Here is a 24,043-nt window from a genome sequence, read left to right on the forward strand (position 1 = left end):
ATTTATTTATATATATATTTTATATTTATTTATTTATTTATTTTTTAATTTTTTTTTTATAAATCTCATCCCTTCTTCTTTTTTCTTCTTTTTTCCCTTTCCCTTTCACTTTCTATCTTATCCCTTCCCCATCTCAACCAACAAAAATCTACAAAAAAACATTTTAAAATGGTCCCAGAATCTTCAAACATGGCCATTTCAAAAGCTATCAAGGTAAGCAAAAATAATTAGGTCTTCACTAATTGACTTTCATTACTTTCATTACTTCCAATTCTATTCTATTCTACTCTATACTATTATACTAACATTAAACTATCAAACAAATAGGGCGCTACTAAACCAAAAGAAGCCCCGCCAAAAGATAAGTACCTCTATGCTATCCGAAACTATCTTGCAACAAGCTCTTCATCATCATCACCATCATCACCATCATCAACATCATCATCTGCTGAAGCCCCCTATGCAAACATCGCCAGATTGCTCATCCCAAAACTTAACTCGCCTTCCATGACTGTTTCTCTCAAGGCACATCTCGTCTTTCACCAACTTCTTTCTGACGCAAATGCACCCAAATATGTCTTTCTATCCTTCCTCGCACGTACATACTCAACAGCTAACCGTTCCAGTGTCGACTGTACCGCTTTCGATATCCTCGCAGACTATCGTGCCTTTCAAACTAAACCAGCACTCCCAAACCTCGCAAAGGCCTTACCTCAAGCATCCGCTCACAATAGATTACTCTCCGCTTACAACAGATACCTACGTGAACGAATTCTTCACTTTAAATTCCTTAATCTTGACCTCATTAGAGAAAAAGTCGACCAATCTTCCCTCGTCGATACCGCCCAACGCCATCGCCTACACCTCCCAGAAACTGCAGGCCATCTACTCAACCAAATCCAATGCGCTATCCAACAAATGCGACTGCTTCTAGCATGTATTTTCTCTGATACTGATCTCAATCATCCTCTCTATTCATACTGCTACGGCCTTGCCGCCCTCGACCTCTCCATTCTCTTCCGCTTTGTAAACCTGGCGCTGGTCGCCGCTCTTCAAAACTTCTTCTCGCTCCCAAGAGACTGCGCTGAGCGCACTCTCTTTGCATACAAGGAGTACACCCAATTAAAGCTCATTGATGATGTCTTGACTTTTGTTAATCTCGGACCAAATGCAATTTCTCCTAAAGATCTTGATCTCCCAGGACCTCTTCGTCAAGATGCTCTTGCCATCAAACAACTCACCAAAAGTCTCGAAGACTTTCTCTACGACCCTCGTCAATCAAAACCAAAAAATCTTTCCAACGAAGACGATGACTCCCATTCTGTCTTCTCCAAAAGTGCGTCATCTTCTACAATCTCTTCCTCAGTAGCCTCTACCCCGGCATCTTCAATGTCTTCCGTCAAGTATAATGACTCCTCTAGTCACTACTCAAACCTTAAGGTCCACCATAACAACCACCACCATCACCAACAACAGCTACAACAACCAATCCCTTCAGACTCCTCTCCTGCTGCTGTCTCACTTCTCGCTACCCCTTCAGGCCTATCTGCTCAAACCCTTACTCCTGCGTCCCCTTCTTCCTCTTTTGCTTCTCCCTCCGCCCGTAACAGTGTCCCGTCTCCGATCCCGTCCCCAGCACCTCCCTTTGCCGCTGGTGCTTCCTACTCACCCTTGGTGTCTTCTAACCCTTATACAAATCCAACCAACTATGATTCACCCGTGGCTACCGTCTCCAAAATCCCCGGCCTTTCACCAGAAACAATTGCAGCGGCAATTGGTGCCGCAAATACCTCTGTAGCTTCAGGATTCCAAGCACCGGCTCAGGAGTCCCTCAATAGTACCCCTCCAACCGACCTCTACTACCCTGTCAAAAAACCTCAACACTCATCAAACTCATCCAATGTCTCCGGATTTTCAACAATCTCAATTAACTCCGTCTCAGGCATCTCTGGAGTTCCTGCAAATATCAAAATCCACCATGGCCCGTTACTTTCTCCCATCATTGGCTCTCCCACTTGCGCATCCACTCCAACCGCTGCTGCTCCGTTGTCTCCTCTGGTCCCATCAAGCCTCAATAACGCTGAGCTCCCATCCTCGCTCTCTTCCTCTTGTAGCACAAGTAGCGATAGAAGCTCCGCTACAATCACCACCGCAAACACCTCCGCTGCAAGTTTCTCAGGGCCTCCTCCGGCTGCCGCGTTACCCCCGCGACCGCACTTGGACGCTTCTCCTACTACGCCGGTGCCGCCTTCCGCGTCAACCAAAACGCTCAGCTCCTTTGCAACACTTGCCGACTCTTCCCTACGTGGGACGGCTCCCGCAACACCAACAACACCCACTGCCAGACAGCCATCGACAGTCCAAAATAGATCAAAGCCTGGTGTCACGTTGGAAATGACAACAAATTCTCCAAATTCTCCCTCGCCGTTAGTGCCTCCCCCCCGCAGACAGCCACAGCAGCAGCCACAGCCGCAGAAACTACCCACATGGGATCACAAGGCTCTTCCTGAAGCACCCAGAAGGGAACCCTTAAAAAGTACTAAAACTCTTCCACGCAAACTCTCGCAGAATAACCACCAAACACCCAAAAATAGAGACCCAGATCTTCCTCCAGACTTTGATCCAGATGACCCATCAATGGAAAATTGGCAGAAATTGTTCGACACTCTTGACAACCCGGAGGCCACTTTTTCTCTCAAGTTTGATTTACAGGCTGCTCTTCAGCGTTCTATTGAATACAATAACAAACTCTCTTCATTACAATCGCAGCTAGGCTCCGAGGCTTCTGGCAAACCCTCCAATAGCACCCCGCAAACACCTACTACTCCAATGTATGCAGCTGCTGTTCTTGGACGCAATGACTCCGAAACAAGTCATGACAGATATACAAATGAGTTCCGAACAGCTCTCATGCAACCCAGAACTGCACCGGCTTCTGCTCCTGAAGCAGACCCTAACACTGCCTACGCGTATTCCTACGCCGCGTACGGCCGCGCTCCAGGCGACGCGCATAATCACTTGGGTCCTGGCGGAGCCTTAAAGAAAAAGGCGTCTGGGTTTTTGAAACCTTTCCGCAAAGCTTCCACTTAATTTACAATTCCAGGGTCCTTTTTTTTTTTTTAATTATTTTTTCATTTTATTTTATTTCGTTTTTTTTTTTTAATTGTTTCGTAAACATGTATTTCTATCAGGCTTTTTTTTTTTATTTATTTATTTAATTTTTTTTTTTTAAAATACACAAATCATTTCGGATAAAACTACAAATTTTTCATATTCCAAACACTCATGGGTATTATTAGTTTCATCCCAAAACATTTCCAAAACTCTCTCTACTTGCTCTTGGAACTATCCTCCTTAAGCGTCACAATCCGGTTCAGTACAATCTTATCATCCCCAACACTATCCCGGTCCATACAGAAATACCCAACTCGCAGAGCCTGGAACCGCACACTTTCGGGTGTCCACTGGCTCTCATTGCCTCCCAGAACCTCTTCCTCCCGCTTCTGCTCATCAGACTCAGCTGTTCCGGGCCGCGACTCTACCTTCCAAGGCGACCGCTTCTTGACCTCCCAGAACCCAGTGTCAATGATGGCATTCTTCAACACCGTCTCAGAGTTCTCGTTAATATCAGCCAAAAATCCATCAGGGTGGGCAGCAGGGTTATCAGACTTGAACAGCTGCTCAAACAAACGGACCTCAGAAAGTTTAATAGGAGAACCCTTTTCAGGCGCATCCGCAATCCACTGAATGTAAGTCTTGGGCTTCTTGTGTGCAACATCATTTTCATAGTGTGCCCGAATCTCAGTAACAAGACCAGTCTTCTCGTCCTTGGTGTATGAAGTCACACGAATATTATAAGGCACCTTGAGCAGACCAACCGACTGGCCAGGAGCCAAACGGAAGTAATCCTTGGACGCCTCCTCGCGGAAATCAGATCGGTCCACGTAAATCTTGCGAGTAAAAGGCAACTTGTGCTCGCCAAATTCAGGAGAGCCAGGCTTAAAAGGCATGTCCATCTCCTCGTAGTGGTTCTCAGGCAAGTTCTCCAAAATAACAGGAACTGGATCAGGAATCATCATCAAACGAGGCGTCGAGTCCTCCAAGTACTTGCGAATCGACGACTCAAAGCGAACAACCTGAATATTACTGTTGGTCGTCGTCACACCGAGCTGAGCAACAAACGACAAAACCGCTCCAGGCGGGATACCACGACGGCGAATAGCAACAAGTGTAAACAATCTAGGGTCGTCCCATCCACGAACATACTTGCCCTCAACAAGCTTGGCAATCTTTCTTTTACTCATCACAGTACCTGTAATGTTAAGACGACCGTATTCTCTCTGGGCTGGCTTGTAAACATCGACAGCATCGCAAAGCCACTCGTACGACTCACGTGAAAGGTAAAACTCGGTTGTACACAAAGAGTGAGAAATATTCTCAAAGGAATCAACAAGACAGTGGGTAAAGTCATAAGTAGGGTAGATCTTCCACTTGTCGCCAGTTCGGTGGTGGGGAGCATCTACGACTCTGTATGCAACAAGATCCCACATCTGAGGATTTGGGTTGGTAATGTCCTGTTTCATTCTGAGAACTGCCTCACCCTTCTTATACTTGCCAGCCTTCATGTCCCGGAAGTATTTGAGATTTTCCTCAACCGATTGCCCGTGGTGTGCACAGTTCTTGCGCTCACCACCAGCTTTGCCTTCCTCGCTGATACCACGGTTATGCTTCATCTCCTCAGCAGTGCAGAAGCAGACATACCCAAGATCCTTCTTAATAAGATGCTCAGCAAGCTCGTAAAGGTGGTCAAAGTAGTCGGACGAATACGTAATCTTAAACGGCTCAAATCCAAGCCAGCGAACAATCTCCAAAATTGAAGTGAAAAATTGCTCCTCTTCAGCATCAGGATTGGTGTCGTCGTAACGGAGATAGCATTTGCCACCGTTAAACTTGGCATATCCAAAGTTAACAGTGATAGCCTTGGAGTGGCCAATGTGGAGGTATCCATTGGGCTCAGGAGGGAATCGAGTGTAAACCTTGCCACCAGTAAAGGCAAGATGCTGTTTCATAAACTCAGGGTTCACCTGGGGGTTACCACCGGGCTTGTGCAGAGCACCAAGGAAGCCCTGGGTAAACATAGAGCGACTGGAACTAGTAGCAGAGCCAATATCATCGGCTGCATTCTTGGATGTAGAGACTTTTTCCTTTTTAGGCTTTTCCTTCTTTTTAAGGAGATCCCGGTCATCCTTGGGTCCCAGGAGTGCCAAAACTTGCTTATCAATAATGGGCTTGAAAAGAGCAGGACTGGCCCACTTTAAAGAAGGCAAGTTCTTGACATTGACAAGAATTGAAGGCACAGCCTTGTATCTCTGCTCCTCAATAGAAGCCTTATTATCGGCAATGTATTTTGCCACTTGCTCCTCGACTTGGGCTTCAGTCACAACAATACCAACACCGGATGCCTCATCTAGACCACTTCTGGTGGAGGCTGCTCCATTGGCAACAACATATTTCCAAGCAGCATCAAGCTGGAGGTTAGTTTTAAGTGAGCCATCAGCAATTGCGTCGGTAACAAGCTTGCGATAAGGCTTCAATTCGGCGTCAACATCTTTAGATAGGGTTGCTAATGAGTGGAGAGTACTGGCATTAGGCGTAGTGGTCCCTGCAGGAAGTTCGTCTGCAATTTCGGCAAGAGCCGTAGCGACCTTTTTGTTTTTGACAATCTCCTTGATTTTCTTGTCCTCGAGTCCAAGGCCCGCGAACTTGGCAGTGAAGTCTTCTTCAGACATGGTTGATAGATTGATTGATTAGTGTGTAGATGTTTGTGATGGTTAGTTAAGTTGGGAGCAAAAAAAAAAAAAAAGGGGAGAAGGGAAAAAGGGAGGCCAGACACTGTTTGTTTTTTTTTTTAAAATTTTTTTTTTTTTTTTTTTTGATCCAAATGCGGCGATTAGATTTTTAAAAAGAGGTTTTTCGATAAACTGGTTAAATAAAAAAAACATACCTTGTAACAAAAAGAGAGCTTAGAGAACATGTGACTCATCTTTAGACTTACTTTGTCACAGATTTGTCATTCCTAGGCAGACCTCGTGACAACGATAAGATCAAAGGGGGGAAGAAGATATCGATATGTTTTTGTTTTAAAGGGAAAACATAATGTTTAGAAATTTTCAAATTATATTATCACAATTGAAAAGAAAAGCAAAAAAAAAAAATAACAATTTAACACAATTCAAATAATGGAGGAATGTTGTTTTAAAACAATATATTTATATATATAACAAAAAAAAAAGATATTTTGGACGACACCGGAGTTGAACCGGGGACCTTTCGCATGCTAAGCGAACGTGATAGCCAACTACACCAGACGCCCTAATCATGTGACTCTAATAAAATGTTGTAAATAAAAAGCCAATGGAACTAAAAAATGTAAGTGTTTGAAACTTTGGGGCAGGCAATTAAAAAATATTATTTTGATTTACTTAATAAAAAAAATTTTAAACTTTACAAAAGAAAAGAATTCTATATTGCTTGGAATCACTTTAAACAATCGTCTTGATTTTAAATTTCATATTTTCAATACAATCAACAAGGAAGTAAAGCTGGAAAACCAGTAGCATGATGATAATAACACCAAATCTGGCCAATGCCTAAATGTTTTATAGAATATGTTTAAGTTAAAAAAAAAAGACTTTAAAAATGAGTAGTTCTGAAGTTTCTTTATTTTTCTCAAATTAACAAAACAATCACTATAATTCGACTTGAAGATATTTTCTCAATTATTTTAGTCAACGTTATTATTTTATCCTTAAAGGTTGAAAACATTTTGATGATAACAAAGTTAAAATACCATTTTTGTTAGATGATTATTTGAAAATCCATTGTGTTTTGAGGAAACCAAATTTCTATATTTCAAAGAATAAATGCTTCCGCAATAATCTTTGACCGGAACATCTGAGTTGACGTCATTAATTTTGAGGTCTTCCTTTTTGATTTTTGATTTTTTGAGATTGAAAAAAAAAAAAAAAAACTGGTCCAATTAATTGTTAACAACAAGCCATTCCTTTTTGACTGGCTGTACATATTTTGCTTTTAAAGCTTATAATCTTAGCAATTCCAATTTTAAAATGTTAAAGGGTTTTTTAAAGTACGGTTTTCATATTAAAAAAAAATAAAAAAATTGGATTTAATATTTGATTCATATTTGGAATTTTTGTAAAATTTCTATTCAAGTTTTCAATATACTTGCTCCAATTTTTTTTTCAATTTCTTCTATTTTGAACAATTAGGTCTAAATTTAAAGTTTGTCTCATTACATAAAAATAAAGAAGTATTTAGTTCCTTCCAGAACCAGATGAATATGACCTACAATTAAAAAAAAAAAGAAATTCAATCAGCACAACCTCAAGATTACGCCACCAGCATCTTTAGAATCTTAAATCTGTTAACAGATTCAAAAGATAAAAGATTATCAAAGTAATATTTTATTGCAGATTTTGTGAAATAATGCCTAGAAACAAGAAAAAAAACTTTTTGATTCTGAGGTCATATTCAAAAGGGTTCAAAAATATATAACTTGAATGTAATATAAAGAGTTGACAAAATACTTAATCCCCTTAACAGTCAAAATTCACTAGACAGCAAGTATGAAAACCAATAAGTATTTGAGTTGCTCGTAGAAACCTAAACTTATTTAATCTACTGTAGACATAAATGAAACAAATTCCAACACTTGTAATAAAAATTCAAACGCAAAAAATAGCAATCTAGCTTAGATACACATGAAATATTTGTTTGTCAATGTAAAAAACAAAGAAATTCTTTTAAAGAAATAGCAACCTTATGATCTCTGATTAAGCCAAGTTTTCTATGCATTTCGAGGCTAAAACTTCTATGAGTTAATTCCATGCTGTTAAAGTACACAATTTTTTTACAGGGACTACTGTCATAATTGGAAACAATGTATATATCAATAAATTGCAAATCAAAAAATGCTTGAATAAACTATGAAGCCAGTGTATCATTAGTGATCAGAACTTCTGTTTGCAAAATTTTTGGGTGTTATTCAAGCTTCAATGTTCTTCTTAAATTTATTTCTTTAAATACTTATAATTATTAAAATTACAAAAATTGAAATTAACTATTTTTTTCATCTTAAATTATGATTACACTTGAAAAAAAAAAAAAACAGCAGACGCTAAACCGTTTACAGTTCTGTTGGACCAGCAGCATCAATTCCAGGACTCAAAAATCTCAGTCGCTCCTTGAACCATCCATATGCACCCCAGAATGCATTAGGAACATTAGCAAGGATGCCTGTAGGCTGAGGGTTCCCTGTAATTGCAGCGCCGGCAGCCGAAGCAGCCGAACTCACAGAGCTTCCTGCAGCACGAGCAGCGCCAGCTGCAGCAGAACTTGCGCTAGATCCAACTTTGGCAGCAGCAGCAGCACCAGCATTTGCAGCAGAACCAACTGATCCGGCAACAGCTTGCGCAGCAGCACCAGCGGCACCAGCCACTGCTGATGCACCCGCGGAAGCAGCAGACCCTGCAGAAGCTACTCCAGCTCGTGTACTATCTGAAAATCCTTCAACATACGAACGACCCCAATCTCCACGGGCTGCTTTAACAAGCTCTTCGTGTGCTGACTTTGCATACTTCTGTGCATCATTACCTTTGGCTGTAAGCCATGAGCGCAATTCGTCATCAGACCAGTTTTCAAATGCACCATCAGTAGCCTTGCGGAAATCGGCAGAAAATCGTGAAGACATTTGTCGGTACTTTTCGGCCGAAAACTTATTTGCAGTCGACAAATATAAGGCTGCGCGGTTTGCGAGTGTATCGCGAGCGTTAGCTGCTGTGGTGTCCACTTCCACACCTTCGCGACGCAACCAAGAAGCAAGATCTGCAGATGACCAATGATCAAATAGTCGACGAGCATAGTTGGATGCCTGAGTATGTGCCCAGAGGCCATCGCTGCGCAACTTTCTAGTTGCGTCGTCAATCCAAGCTGGAACATAAGCCCTTACACCGGACACAAACTCGTTAAGCTTTTCAGGTTCCCATAAGTTAAAGTTTGTATCAACATTTTTGACAGAATCAGTTACAGAAGCTGCTGCTTCTCCAGCTTTATCAAGAATGGGACTAGCGGTGCGTGAAGCAGAGTCAAGATAGTAAGAAATATCTCGACCCAGTTGGTCTCGATTATCGCGAGCAGCTTTGATCAAAGCATCATGCTTCAAACCCTTGGAATTAAGGCCATGAGACTCAAGCCATTGGCTCAATTGAGCATCAGACCAAGTATCAAAAACACTGTCCTTAATCTTTTTAGCCTTGTCGTAAACATCAGCACCCACAATTCCTACAGAGTCGAGAAACGAATTGTGTGCGTCCTGCGCGCTCAACCAAGCGTATCGAGCATTTTTGCGCACTGCACCCAATAACTGATTGCGATGGGATGCTAATGTCTTCTGTGCTCCGCCAGCTTTATTTTCAATTGAAATCTTGTTCTTCTGTAGCCACTGTTCCAAGTCCTTATCAGACCATCCGTCAAATACCCATTTCCCTGGGTAAAAGTTTTCAGCCTTGATTTTTGAAGCATGCTTATCGTATGCTTGCTGTGCTGCACTCACAAGCTCCTTTCGTGAAGCTTCTGACGTGTTGATTCCTTCCTTTACATTTTTCTTGACAAATGTACGGAGTTCGTCTAAGGACCAAGTATCAAACAACCATCCGGAAACTTTGTCGTATGCTGCTGATGCTGACTTGGATGCCGAAGCGGTTGCCTCTTTAGCTGTTTGTTCAAAATTCACATTGTCGGGGTAAACTCTTGCCACCAGCTTTTCAAGATCTGCACGAGCGTTCTTGGCTTTTGCGTCAATTTGATATTTGATGCCCTTCCGATCAAGATATGCTTGGAGTTCAGGTGTTGACCAACTTGTATAAGGAAGTGCAAAAGAATTCCACTGTGCTTGCGCTTTGGAAGCAAGGTCTTTCACAGAATCTTTTGAGGCGTCATACTGAACATGGAAATCATCAAGGAAACTTTGGAGGTCACTCTTAGACCATGAAGACAAATCGACCGGAGTTAATGACGCTGACTGAGCCAAAACAGCAAAAAGTAAAATAGATATTTGAGAAAATTTCATTGTAAATTGAATTGAGAATAATATATTGAAAGATGATGAAGATTTTTTTTTTAATAATTCATATTTTTTTTTTTTTTTTTTTTGAGAAATACTGCTTCTTTTTATACTTGCTTTTGATTTTGAGTTTTGAGTTTTGTTGTCGCAATTCTGAGTTTGTTCTCCGCTCCGCAAACTTCAATGGCGCAATAAAAAGAGGCACGTGAAAATCTTGTTTTTTTGCACCAGTTTTTTGCTCATAAAGCGCAATGTTATTTATTTTTATAATGGCAACTTAATTGAGTTTTTCCTTGTCTTGCTGCTTTTAAAACCGTTTGGAGCAGTATGCGGAATGTGGAGTGATGCAATATCGTCAGTTAAAGTTAGTGTTCATACAAGTTCATACTTAAAATTGTTTGTTTGCTTTCATTCAAGCCTTATAAAAAATACCATCGACTTCAATGCTACTGATTCAATTTCTTGACTTTCGTAATCGGCCTTCTTATAGATGTATCTTTTAAGTACGGAAGGTTTTGGCATATACGCCTCCGGTAGCGGGGAAGATGGACTCTGATGCCAGCTTAAGAAGAACTGGGAAAACCGAGTCAGTCAGTCCTAAACCTACACCAACTGTTTCTGCTTGAATTCAAAGACTTTAATTTATTTTTGAATAATATCCGTAAAAGATACGACCGAAATTATCTACAGGCTAATTTGACTAAACGGAAGAGTCGGCTTTCCTGTTGGAAATAGTAGTCCGAGTGTTCATGTGAGGCGTGCATTCCCGAACAAATCCAACGGGAAAAAAAACAGCTTATGAATGAATATTGATGTATTTTAACAAATTTAATTTTTTGTTACATTAATTATCTTTTTTCATTCAATGAACGGCCCATGTTTGTTTGTTTGTTTTTATTCAAGGGTTATAGAACTATATAACATCAGCATCTGCGCTATACTTTTATTGTCTGACTATGTGACTTGCCGGTTTTCATTTGTACCTTTTTAGTACGGGTGGTTTCTGTTCTGTGCGTCTCCGGTAGCCCGGAAGATGGGTCCTGATGCCAGCTTACGAGGAACAGGGAGAACCAGTCTGTCGGTCCCAAAACCTTCCCAACCCATTTCCACTTATCTTCACGGACGCCCATGTATTTCTTAATCTCTTCCGTCAGAGATACGGTCCGCAATCACCTGCAGGCTATTTAGACTGTACGGAAGAGTCGGAATTCCTGTAACCAGGGTAGCCTATGGTTTTCAGTCTAGGTGTATACTCCCGTACACATCCTCAGGAAAAGGGGGTATTCTGGGAATCGAACCCAGTATCTTCCGCTTTCGAGCGAACGTGTTACCCTTTACACCATCCAGCCCTTTCCCCAATGAACGGCCCAGATTTCTGAATATTTACTTTTTTTTATTTTTGTCTCTTTCTGGTTTACAATACATTTTAAAATGTTACATGATAGGGCGTCTGGTGTAGTTGGCTATCACGTTCGCTTAGCATGCGAAAGGTCCCCGGTTCAACTCCGGTGTCGTCCAAAATATCTTTTTTTTTTTAACTGATGTTTTTATAATTATTGGCTTCAAAATATGCTTAAGATATTTTTATGCTTTTAGGATTTGAGATCATGATTGAAGTTGAAAATATTCTGGTTTACCTGGTTTGGTTTTTCTGCAAACATTATGATTGCAAAGTATCTACATTTCTAAAAAAAAGGAGAAATATCAAATTTACGTAATCAAGAAGATAGATCATGGGTTTGTCATATGAGCTGTTTAATTCAATTTTAAAGAGTACAGAAGCTTAACCATGAGTCACGATTAGTTGATGAATGGTGCAAAAAAAAGCAAAAGACATTGTTTTTTTCCAAAATAGTTTAATCAAACTATTCATCATTATGAATTAACATGTAAGAGTAGTAAATATAAATTTCAAACAAAAAAAAAGCAGGAGATGGGGGCCATGACTTATCTTTGGGAAATGATATTAAAGGCTGTGATAAAGAAGAGTATCACGAAGCTATGTTGTATATTGGAGTTTCGTATAGAAAAAAAATAAATTCAGATGAATTAAATTAGTGAGATTAAAACGGTTTTAATTTAAACAAAAATTATTATATCATCAATTTTTTTTTTTAAAAAAATAGAAGGACTTTTGAGTTTTCCACTTTTTGAACCTAAAAAATTGATGATTGAGGTTTTTAGCCTTTGAGAGAATTTTGATTTAAAATATTTAAAGGAAAAATATTGACAATTTAGATTGATTTTTGTTTTCTTCTTTAATAATATTGACATCCTGTTAAAAAAAAAACAAAAAAAATATGGATCTCGAACAAAAACAAGTTGGCTTAAATAATGGGTCTTTAAAAGAATCTAGCTCAGATGAGACTCCTAATAACGACGACGTTCTATTGCTTACCGAAATAACCAATGATCAAGAAATAGATACAGAACAGAGGGATTCTATGGTTTTAGAAGTCTTTTGCCTGTTTCTATATTATGTCGCTTTTGTGATAAAACTTTTGGGTTTCCAAATTTATCAGGGAGTATGTTTTATCAAAAATATCAAATTTGACGAATTTGTTGAAGAAGAAGAAGAAGAAGAAGAAAAAGCCAACAGTGTTATAAAAACCATTGAAACAAAAGAATTAAGTAACACTTCTCAGATTATTTTAAATATTGAGTCTTTGTCACTGGAAGTCCATCAGTCAATTGCCAAATATGTTTCAGTAATTGAGCTTCGCAATTTGACTCAAACATCCAATACTTTGAAAATTGCTTATCAGACTATTCGATGGAAAAATTGTATGGTTATTTCAGATGTTCCACCAATTATCGAAAATAATAAAAGGCAATATGATTATGAGGAAGATTATTATGACCAAAGCTGTTCTACTTCAAACACTGTTGAAAGAATTTTCCCTCAAGAATGGAAACAGCTTTTTGAAGGTCACAGTGAACTAGAACTCATAAATCCAACCATTTTTAACAATCCAACAAAATACACTTGGTTCCACAATGAATCGGTTACAAACTTGTCACTATATGGCCATAATGATTTTGAACAACTTAGGTCAGAAAGCGAAGAAATCGACTGGTTCACCAGAATTATTTTTCAAAAATCCAATTACCCAGAACTCAAAAGATTAAAAATTTCTAAAGATATTTCTAGCGGTTTAAATGTTTTAGAAAAGTTTTATTCTGAGATATTACCTAAAATTGGAGCATACCAAATCAAAAATTTTAGGTGGAGTTATATTTTAAATGATGATTCATCTCAAAGCATTTGTCTGTTGAAAAGGGATTATTTAAAAACAGTAACAAGCCTTTCAATTTGGAACTCAAATCCGAAAAGTGATGAAGTGCCAACATTTTTTAATTTACCAAATCTGGAAAATATTTCAATTTTTAACGTGGGTTATTGGTTATACATTAAAATCTTGGAACAACTTTCTCAATGCCGGAAACTTAAACATATGGATTGTTTTTTGCCAGTTTTTCAAGTGTCCAATGTAATTCTTAAAGTACAAGATACCATTTTATTATTTTCCGATCTTCCTAAAAGCTTAAACACACTATCTCTTGAACTGAAAACTGAAAAATCGAGCTTAATGGCTGTTACTTTTAATACATTTCAATCTTTTACATTGCCTTTAGTTACCAAAATATTCACCCGCACGGGGACCCCGCAAATGGTAGCTTTATTTAGCAAGTTTATTTCTATGCCGCAGTTACAACAAGTAGAACTTGGGTTCCCAAGTAATGAGTCTATTTCATATGATGCTTTTTCTTCTTTTAGTTTAGAGTATATTTCTATCTCTTTAGAATCCAGCACACCCAAACTTTTACTTGAATTACTTCCAACATTGACAAACCTTAATCGAATCCAATTGGAATTCACATTTGCTAAGGACTTTTCAAATCATGGAGGTCTTTTCCCAGTCAGCAAACTATACCGAAACAAGTCACCTACATCCCAAAATCTTAAAGAACTTTTCCAAAAATATAATTCGACAGGATCAGATATTGATACCTTGATATCTATTTCCAAGGACCCTTGGTCTATTAAAGACCAGATTGCTCCAGATAGCGTATTTTACCCACTTTGGTTTTATGAGTGTCTTTTCCAAAAAATTACTTCTATGAAAGTAAACTATGTAAAAATTCTTTTGGGTGGGCCTCTTTATTCTTCACCAAACTTGCAAAAACTTATTCTGAACTCACTACATATAAAGCAGCTTATGCTTTGCTCTGGGACAAAGTATTTTCCCATTTTACCATTTGTTCCTTACGCATATGAAACTACAAGCTCGGGACTCTTGTTTGATATGGAGAATAAAACACGACAATTTTACACCAAAACGATTGAAGAAAATAATGATTGGCAAAATGGATGGATTAATTAATAAGCTGTAAAAGAAAATTCTATATTTGATTAAATTATTAAAAGCGGTTTTTTTTTCTTGGTACAAATGAATAGCAAACAAAATATAAAATAAAAATAATGTCAAATTGTAAATTTTTAGAAACCCATTTTGGAATCATGATCCTGTGGGGCTTCTTCGTTTTCATGCACAAACGTCGGAATGGGAATCCATTGCTCACAAAACGCTACAGGAGTATCGAACGACCCACTTGTTTTGCGTGACGATGACCCTGCACTGCCCCCGTTCTTGTAATCAGTGTCAATGCTCATGACAGACGACCCACTTACGGCGCGCATGGCAGCACGAGCCATGGCCACCGAAGACGTTGACGACGACGAAGATGCGCGGTATATTGGCATAAATGAATTGTAGGGAATCACGGGAGAGCGAGGGAAAAATGAGGTCGAAGGTGAGGACGGGTCGCCAGAAGAAGAAGAGATTGCAGTGGTACCGGCGGTGGCTGGAGGATCAAGGTCAATTGACATGGCACTGGAAGAGCTCACAGTTCTTCGAGCAGCTGTAGCTATGGTTGCTGCTGAAAGCGCGACAGCAGAAGTCGAGGCTACAGTCGTAGTGGTGGTGGTTGTAGTTGATAAGGTGACAGTATCTGTAAGATTAAGAACAAGATCTTGTTCGCGACCATGGGGGTAGGGTTTAAAGTTATCATAACGGTCTTGGCCGTGAATCCATTTGGCGCACTCATCGTCATATTCATCATACACATAGGTAGTCTGTTCTTCTCTATCGCCATTCGGGTATTCAACATATCCATTTTCTTCATCCTCCTTTTCATCTTCTTCTTCTTGGCTTTCTTCCTTTTTAAGAAATCGTTTAGACTTGTCGCGGGGAACACAGCGTGGGCCACCTCCAGCCTCGTCATCCAAAAACTCGTGCTTGAGCTGATGCTTGCGCAACCCATCATGGCGAGTGAACGAACGTCCGCACGAACACTTGTATTGCTTCTCCGGATCGTGACACTTAAGATGGCGTCGTAAATCGTGTGGTCGAACAAAGCGAGCGGTGCAAAGTCCGCACGCATATGGTCGGTCTGACAGATGCGTTTGCACGTGGGATCGCACATTGTACCTGCGTTTAAATAGTTTAGTGCATCCAGGGTACAGACACCTGTACTGATCTTTTTCATCTGTTTCTTGGACGTACTGGTCGACAGCGCTGAGTGGCAGTCCGCCGCGCTTGTGTGGGCCCAGACGATGGCGCTCGTGTTGTTGTCGTTCTAGCTGGTCCAATTGTGCTTTGAGTTTGGCCGTAATTTCTGCATCGGACTCTGCTTTGGTGATTGCATTTGCCGGTTTTGCTGAATTGGCAGCGAGTTCAGCAGAAGAGGATGATGCTTTAGAAGATCCTGTGGTAGCCAGCTTCACTGATTCCGGTGAGGAATTGTGCTCGGAGCGAGCCAGAGACCCGTTGCGTGGACGGCCCAGTTTGGAAGTGCTTAGTGCGGCTGTTTGTTTCTTTTTAGACAAAGGCGTTGGCGAGTCTGAGTCTGCAGCTTGATGCGGCGGAGGATTCTGCGGAGAAGGCTGTGCAAGGTCCTGCGTAGAAGACGAAGAAGCATTGTTCTTATTGTTCTTCTTGGTGCCTTTCTTTTCCATATTCATATCAACTGCCACTGATACAGCACCAACCGCTCCACTAGTACCGCTCGTGGAACTTACTTCATCACCAGCTTCTGGTGTTGTTACTGCAGCAGGGGTACCCGCTCGTGCAGGTTTAGGAGGACTCAATTTGACAGGACTTAGTTTCAAGGGGCTCAATTTTACTGGCGACCCAGAAGCCGTTGTTGTAGCTCCACCACCGGCCACAGGGCTAGAAGAAAGTGATACAAGCCCGGAAGAATTTTGTTTGGAGATAGGTGCTGGGCTTAACGAAAAAACACCGTTAGCTGATGAGGACGAAGACGCGGTGGTTGTTGGGTAAAGTGAAGGCACGGGAGGTGGTGCAGAGCGTGGACTTCCAAAAGTTCTGTTTTTTTCTGGGCTTGTGGAAGCGCTGGATGAAGTGCTGGAGGAGACAGGGGCTGTGGAAAGTTTTTGGCGGGTTGGAGAAGGCGTGAGAGGTGCTCGAGTAGGGAGTGGGTTCAATGGTGAAGCGGATGCTGATTGAGGTTGAGATTGGGATTGTTGCTGCTTTTTTTTGCCATGAGCTTGGGTAGGGCGTTTTTGCGAAGAGTTGGCAGGTAGCAAAACGTACTGGGTGATAGTATTGGGTGTAGGGGCTGCAATTACAGGAGGGGCAGAGGTTGGGAAGGAAGCAGCAGCAGCAACAACAGCAGCAGCAGAAACAGCAGATGTTGTTGGAGTTGTTGTTTCAACAGGTGGTGGAGCAGTAACCGGAATATGGACAGGAAGAGGGACTGTGGATACAGGTTGGACTGGAATTTGAGCAGGATGGTGAGGTGGAGTCAAAGTCTGTAACTGGGTTTGGGCTTGAGCACATGCTTGAATTTGGGCATATGCTCTAGCTTGAATTTGAGCCTGAGCATGCGCCTGAGCATGCGCCTGAATTTGGGCTTGAGCCTGGGCATGGTTTTCCAATTGAATCTGGTCATTGACTTGACTCTGAGTGTTATTTACCATTCCTTGGTTCTGAACCCTATGCATTTGTATAGTAGCTTCCTGATTCTGAATCTGATGCAATTGGACTTGATTTGGGTGTGGTTGAGAATGAGCTTGTAGATGCACGTGTTGTTGTTGTTGAACTTGTGCATGTTGAATGTTATGAATGGGAGGACTTTGATGGTGATATGTTTGATCCTGAATATGAAGAGGAATTTGAACAAGACCTTGGTGTGCCAATTGATCTTGAATATAAAGAGGAAGCTGTTGTTGGGAAGCTTGAACTTGTTGGAGTTGATGCTGAATTTGGTGTTGTTGAACTTGTGGTTGTCCGTGAACATGAACCACAGGTATATGATGTTGGATTTGCACTTGAACCGGACTCTGCTGCTGCTGCTGCTGCTGCTGCTGCTGCTGCAGTAACTGTTGTTGTTGAGCTTGTTGTTGAGCTTGTTGTTGAGCTTGTTGTTGAATGAGCTGTTGAACTTGAACAGTAACAGGTACTTGTTGTTGCAATTGTTCTTGAGCCTGAACAAGAATTTGATGCGGTACGTGTTCTTGACCCACTCCTTGAACATTTTCCAATAGCTGAAATGGTTGTTGAGGTGACAATTGTTGAGAATGGTGAATTTGCCCTTGTGCTTGGGTTTCTTCTGGATAATAGGTGGCCACATAGCGTGCAACCATGGCTGCCATGTCTGGGTTTAGTTGCGACAGATGGTGCATGAACAACGGGTTACGGTGGTACCCACAAACGATAATCTGTTCTATTGTAGGCGAGCGCAGCGTGGTAGAAGAAAGTGGAGATTGTTGTTGTTGTTGTTGTTGTTGTTGAGGTGAGGGTTGCTGTGGCTGGATAAATGAATAAACGGCTGGTTCAGGGGCTGCAATAGGAGGCTGCGAGATGAACGGATGAGAATGAGGAGATTGTTGTTGAGAAGAATGAACAGCCTGTTGTTGATGGCTAGGTGATTGACTTACTTGTTGCAAAGGTTGAGATTGAATATGTTGAATAGATTGATCCGGTTGAACAAGGTCATTTTGGAGTGGTCTATTATACTGCTGTGATATCGGTTTCCCCTGAGTTTGTTGTTGTTTTTGAACAACCAGTTGTTGATGATGCATTCTATATTTTGCATTTGTTGGCCCTACAACCGCCTGCCGTTGTTGTTGTTGCTGTTGCTGTTGCTGTTGCTGCTGTTTTTTATTTTGCTTTTGGGTTTGCGGTGGAGTAAGTTTAAAAACACACGTTTCGTATTTTTTCTTGGGCGAAGAAGACGAAGCTCTGCGTTGAACCAGCTCTTGTTTATTATTAATGGGACTTGTAGACAGTGTTGGAGAATGGTGTGTTTGTGAAGATAGAATGGGAGAAAAATTAGGAGAAGGGCTTGCAAAAGAGTTGACGAATTGGTGAGAGAGTTGTGCTTGGAATGTGGAGGTTAAGCTTGGGACTCGTGTAGGTTTTGTAGGAGATGGAGGTCTTTGAATGAATTGGTGGTGTTGTTTGTTAACTTTAGGGGAAAAGGAAGAAGAAGAAGAAGAAGAAGAAGAAGAAGAGGGGGCAGTTGCAAATACTGGTGGATCAGAAGCCCCTGAGACTAATCTTGCGGAAGATTCATTTAAAGCGAGATACGCTAAAGATTGTTCTGGAGAGGACAAAGATGGCAATTGATCAAACAAGAACCCAGGAGAATCAGGTAGAATTGCAAAATCAGCAGGAAGAAGAGCAGGGTATGGTTTTTTCTGGTTTATATCGAGGTCTTTTGTAGCAGCAGTGAGTTGTTCTGCTGTGATTGAAAGACCTCTAAGTTTAGCAGAAGATTTAGTAGGAGAGGCAACCGAAGAGATTGATGCAACTGAGGAGATTGATTGGCGGGTAGGAGATTTTGAAGGTGAAGAGGGACGTGAAAGGGTAGTTTTTTTTGTAATTTTAGAGGGTGAAAGAGGTCTTGGGATGACCAATTGAGGTTGTGATTGAGAAGGTTGTGGTGGCAATGGCAATTGCAGTGGCAATGGCGAAGGAACTGGGTCTGCATGGATTGCATGGAAAGGTTCGAAGCGTGCAGAAGAAGGAGGCATCGCTAGAAGATGAGAGAGGTCTTCAAGGTCTGCAAAGGAACCAGTAGAAGAGGAAGCTAGAGATACAGGAGCAGGTGCACATACTGGAGGGAGAGATGTTGAAGCGGTGATTGAGAATGGGAATGAAGATGCGGAAGAAGAAGAAGAAGAAGAAGAAGAAGAAGAAGAAGTAGTAGTAGATGCAGTTATAGCAGATGCAGAAGAGGAAGAAGATGATACAGAAGACAAAGAAGAAACAGGTCCAGAGGATGAAGATAAAGGAACAAGAGGTCTTTGTTGCCTACTGATTCCAGGTCCTTGATGATGATGATGATTATGATTATGATTATGATTATGATTTTCTTTATCAGTTTGAAGTGAAGCTTGGAGTTTTGCTGGAGTATTATCAGGCCGCTTGTTACCGGCAGCCGGAGCCAGCGGTGTTTTCAGGTCCATAATAATAGTGAGATTATTTTGGAATATAAGATAATGATGAATAAAAAAAAAAGGGGGTTTAGTAGTTGATTTATGAATGATCTAGTGAATAATTAATTGTTGATAATAGTAATGGTTGTTGGTGGTACTGGTGGTTTGTTTGTTTTGATTTGATTTTTTAGGGAGATTTTTTTTTTCTTTAGAATTTTTTTGAAAAGTTTGTTTATTTTCTAATTTTTTTATTTTTATTTTTATTTATTAATTTATTAATTTATTAATTCACAGTGATATTTATTTATTTGTTTATTTATTTATTTGTTTACAAAACGTCCCAATACGGAAAACATCGCGCCCAGTCTTAACACACGCGGTTACTTCACAAAGCGGAACGCCCAATGACGCGTTTTTAAGAGTAAAAATTTTAAAAGTTTCTAAATCACAAGTCCCGTCGATCCAGCCGATGGAAACATGAGGAAGATCACTTGGATGTTCCGGATAGTAGTTGTTAATATTACTACTACTATGACTACTACTGCTACTACTACTATTGCTGCTACTGCTGCTGTTGTTGTTATTGTTATTGTTATTGTTGTTACTGTTGTTATTGTTATTGTTGTTTTTACTATTAAGTTCAGAGAGACCCGCATTGAGCCGCACAATCGTTTTTGCTATTTTTGTTTTGGAAGCCCCGTTATTAATTAAAAGGGCTATAAATGTGCGGGTTCCGTCAGAACTTGGTAAAAGAGTCCAACTTGGTCCCAATTGAAGAGTTATTTCATCAATTTTTTTCTCTTTCTCTTTCTCTTCTGGTTTAAAAGCTTGCTCTACGGTAGAACGGAAATCTTTTAAGTTGGATTCAGGAACCATAAGAGTTTGCGAGAGACTCACGTGGAGAGGTTGTGGGGCACCAGTTGTAGATCTGAGAAGCGAGTGATGTTGATGGTTGAGGTGAAGGAGGGGATGTGGTTGGGATACAGATAGTTGTTCAAGACATGATTTCAGAATGGAAGTGAGATTAGAGAGTTGTTGATGGGAAGGTCTCCATGAAAGATAGATATGGGAAGGATATGATCCTGGGGTGTGTTGGATTGTACGGGGCCGATTGTGGAAAGCTTTGCTTAGTCTTGGTGGGAGGTCATAAAGATCCAGAAAGGCTGTTGGTGGAGGAGGAAGAGGTGGGTTTAATGGGTTTAATGATTTTAATGATTTAAGTGGTAGATTTGATGAGTTAATTTTTTTAGGAGATTCTTTTTGATTAGAAGAGCAGTTATTATTATTATTATTTTCACTTTCACTTTCACTTTCACTATCGGAGTACTCTACAAGGCTCATTGGTTTAAATTGTTTAGAAGATAGAGTAGTTTTGAAAATGGGATGGTGAAAATTACAAAAAAAAAAAAAAAATATAATTAATTAATTAAAAAAATAAAAATAAAAAAATAAAAAATAAAAAAGAAGACCCGCAAGAGTTCCGAACGGACTTTCGGTCTTTGTTAGTTAGGGTTTGTGTCAGGGTTAGGGTTATTGTAATAAGTCCGAAGATTTTTTAAGGTTATAGCCAGTAACAATAGACCTTGATCACGTGTTAAGGGTTGAGGGTTTAGTGGTGATAGCCAATAGGATGTCAGTGCGGCTTTTATTTTTATTTTTTGTGTTTTTTGTGTTTTTATTGCTTTTATGGAAAATAAAAATAAAAATAAATTACGTAATGCGGCAGTTTGGATCCGTTGATTTCAAATTAATATCTTTGAAAGGGATGTTTTTTTTTTGATAATGATTTTCATATATATATATATATATATATATATAAAATTTATATTATTATAATTATTAACCCAAAGACCTAATTATTGAATTGAAATTGAAATTGAAATTGAAATTGAAATTGAAATTGAAATTGAAAATGAAAATGAATTGATTTAAATTGAATTGAAATTGAAATTGAATAATAGAATAGAATAAATCATTTTTTAAAAAAGATTCTAATAATTTTAAAAAATCATTTTTTATTTTATTTTATTTTTTCTTTTTAACAATTAACAACCGTTGGTTTAATTCAACTCAATAATTTAAAACAATTTTTAGCCATCTTAGAGAGCCCCACCATCATATATATAATCATCATCATCATCATCATCATCATTAACAACAACAACTTTCTTTTTTTTTTTTTTTTTTTTTTGGCTGTTTGCACCCGTAAAACTTCTTCTTTTGCTGTTTGGCTACTTGGCTGTTTGGCTGCCGCTATTTTGCCCCTCCAAAAGCTTTTGCTGTTTGGCTGCTTTTTACCTTCTGCGGCTTTAATTTTTTTTTAATTTTTTAATTTTTTTTATTTCGCCCATACGGGATTGGCTGGCCGGGATGCTCCGGTCGTTTCTTTTTATTTTTAAATATATAAATTTTATTAATATATTTTTAATATTAATATATATTTTAATTAATAATTAATAATTAATAATTTAATATATTGTTTGTTGTTGTTTGTTGTTATTAAAAACAACTTTTGCTTGCCTGCCAAATTATTTATGTCCGCCGTTCTTCCTATAAAAAAGCGCGCTTTCACACCAACAAAATTTTATTTTTATTTTTATTTTATTTTATTTTATTTTAAAAAGGCCTCTTTATTTATTTATTCCTTTATATATATATATATATATATATATATATTAAATATTTATATTTATATTTATATATTAATATTAATTTAAAATAATAAATTATTAAAATAAAAAAAAAAAAAACAGCCCCTCCCCTATTCTTTTCCTTTTCCTTTCCTTTACACATCACATTAATATCCATCCATTCAATCCATTCCTTCCATCTAAATCCTCCCCCACCACCACCCACAACAATGTTCAGATCTGTCGTCGCCAGAGCTTCCATTAGACGTGTGGCTGCTGCCGCCGCTACCCAGTCTCGCGCTCTCCCAAGATACCTCTCTTCCGCCGTCCCTGCTCGCTCAACTATGCTCGTTGGCAAGCGTCCTGCTTTGACCATCCCTAGATGCCCTCAAATCCAACTTAGATCTTATGGTATGTTCTTTATAAACTATAATTATAATAATCGACTACTTGTTATTGACATTGTCATTGACATTGTCATTGTCATTGTCATTATTATTGTTGTTGTTCTTTTTTGTTTTCAATCTAACATTCTCTTAAAGCCGTCGTCAATGTCCCTGATATGGCCGAGTCCATCACTGAAGGTACCCTCAAGTCTTTCGAAAAATCCGTCGGTGACTACGTCGAACAGGACGAAGAGGTCGCCACCATCGAGACTGATAAGATCGATGTCGCTGTCAATGCCCCCTTCGCTGGTACCATTACAAAGTTCCTCGCTAACCCTGAGGATACCGTTGTTGTTGGCCAACCCCTTTTCGAGATTGAGGAAGGTGGCTCTGCTGGTGCCGCTGCCCCCAAGAAGGAAGAGGCTCCTAAGGAAACTCCCAAGGAAGAGCCTAAGAAGGAGGAAGCTGCTGCTCCTGCTCCTGCTCCTGCTCCCGCTGCCGCTGCTCCTGCCGCTCCTGCTCCTGCTGCCCCCAAGCCTGCTGCTCCTAAGCCCGCTGCCCCTGCCGCCGCTGCCCCTGCTGCTGCTGCCCCTGCTCCTGGCAACCGTGAAGAGCACCGTGTCAAGATGAACCGTATGCGTCTTCGTATTGCTGAGCGTCTGAAGGAGTCCCAAAACACTGCTGCTTCCCTTACCACCTTCAACGAAGTCGACATGTCTTCCCTCATTGAGATGCGCAAGCTCTACAAGGATGATATCCTCAAGAAGACCGGTATCAAGTTCGGCTTCATGGGTGCTTTCACCAAGGCTGCTGCCCTTGCCTCTAAGGACATCCCCTCCGTCAACGCTGCTATCGAGAACAACGACACCATTGTCTACCGTGACTACTTCGATGTCTCCATTGCCGTTGCTACCCCTAAGGGTCTCGTCACCCCTGTTCTCCGTAACGCCGAGCAGCTTGACATTATTGGCATTGAGAAGGGTATCCACGATCTTGGTGTCAAGGCCCGTGATGGTAAGCTCTCTCTTGAAGACATGGCCGGTGGTACTTTCACCATCTCCAACGGTGGTGTCTTCGGCTCTCTCTACGGTACCCCTATCATCAACATGCCTCAAACCGCTGTCCTTGGTCTCCACGGTGTCAAGGAGCGTGCCGTTGTTGTCAATGGCCAGGTTGTTTCCCGCCCCATGATGTACCTCGCTCTTACCTACGACCACAGACTTTTGGACGGTAGAGAGGCTGTCACCTTCCTCAAGAACATCAAGGAGCTCATTGAGGACCCCAGAAGAATGCTTTTGTTTTAAATATTGAAATGATGAATGGAAAGATGAATGTGTGATGAAATATGAAAATATAAAAATTAATAAATGAATAAATAAATATAAATGAATTAAATTTAATGTAATCAATGTAATATAAA

At 40.1% G+C, this 24,043-nt stretch overlaps 7 protein-coding genes across 7 annotated transcripts; 3 read left to right on the forward strand and 4 right to left on the reverse strand.

The window, feature by feature from the left end:
- Positions 1–168: 168 nt before the first annotated feature.
- SAPINGB_P004065 (uncharacterized protein) lies at positions 169–3,090 on the forward strand (the record flags this gene model as incomplete). The annotated part of the gene is made up of 2 exons (XM_031998780.1): positions 169–213; positions 328–3,090. The coding sequence occupies 2 exons, from the start codon at positions 169–171 to the stop codon at positions 3,088–3,090; spliced, it is 2,808 nt and encodes a 935-aa protein (XP_031854671.1).
- A 239-nt stretch (positions 3,091–3,329) lies between these two features.
- SAPINGB_P004066 (uncharacterized protein) lies at positions 3,330–5,789 on the reverse strand (the record flags this gene model as incomplete). The annotated part of the gene is made up of 1 exon (XM_031998781.1): positions 3,330–5,789. The coding sequence occupies one exon, from the start codon at positions 5,787–5,789 to the stop codon at positions 3,330–3,332; it is 2,460 nt and encodes an 819-aa protein (XP_031854672.1).
- A 2,417-nt stretch (positions 5,790–8,206) lies between these two features.
- On the reverse strand, positions 8,207–10,147 carry SAPINGB_P004067 (uncharacterized protein; the record flags this gene model as incomplete). Its single annotated transcript, XM_031998782.1, has 1 exon — positions 8,207–10,147. The coding sequence occupies one exon, from the start codon at positions 10,145–10,147 to the stop codon at positions 8,207–8,209; it is 1,941 nt and encodes a 646-aa protein (XP_031854673.1).
- Positions 10,148–12,441: 2,294 nt separating this feature from the next.
- On the forward strand, positions 12,442–14,526 carry SAPINGB_P004068 (uncharacterized protein; the record flags this gene model as incomplete). Its single annotated transcript, XM_031998783.1, has 2 exons — positions 12,442–13,408; positions 13,625–14,526. The coding sequence occupies 2 exons, from the start codon at positions 12,442–12,444 to the stop codon at positions 14,524–14,526; spliced, it is 1,869 nt and encodes a 622-aa protein (XP_031854674.1).
- A 116-nt stretch (positions 14,527–14,642) lies between these two features.
- SAPINGB_P004069 (uncharacterized protein) lies at positions 14,643–19,637 on the reverse strand (the record flags this gene model as incomplete). Its single annotated transcript, XM_031998784.1, has 1 exon — positions 14,643–19,637. One exon carries the CDS (start codon positions 19,635–19,637, stop codon positions 14,643–14,645), a length of 4,995 nt encoding a protein of 1,664 aa, XP_031854675.1.
- Positions 19,638–19,919: 282 nt separating this feature from the next.
- SAPINGB_P004070 (uncharacterized protein) lies at positions 19,920–20,948 on the reverse strand (the record flags this gene model as incomplete). Its single annotated transcript, XM_031998785.1, has 1 exon — positions 19,920–20,948. The coding sequence occupies one exon, from the start codon at positions 20,946–20,948 to the stop codon at positions 19,920–19,922; it is 1,029 nt and encodes a 342-aa protein (XP_031854676.1).
- A 1,519-nt stretch (positions 20,949–22,467) lies between these two features.
- SAPINGB_P004071 (uncharacterized protein) lies at positions 22,468–23,927 on the forward strand (the record flags this gene model as incomplete). Its single annotated transcript, XM_031998786.1, has 2 exons — positions 22,468–22,648; positions 22,780–23,927. 2 exons carry the CDS (start codon positions 22,468–22,470, stop codon positions 23,925–23,927), a joined length of 1,329 nt encoding a protein of 442 aa, XP_031854677.1.
- Positions 23,928–24,043: the final 116 nt, after the last annotated feature.

The sequence above is a fragment of the Magnusiomyces paraingens genome, assembly GCF_902498895.1.
Source record: "Magnusiomyces paraingens strain CBS 517.90 genome assembly, contig: contig3, whole genome shotgun sequence".
Lineage (NCBI taxonomy): Eukaryota > Fungi > Ascomycota > Dipodascomycetes > Dipodascales > Dipodascaceae > Magnusiomyces > Magnusiomyces paraingens.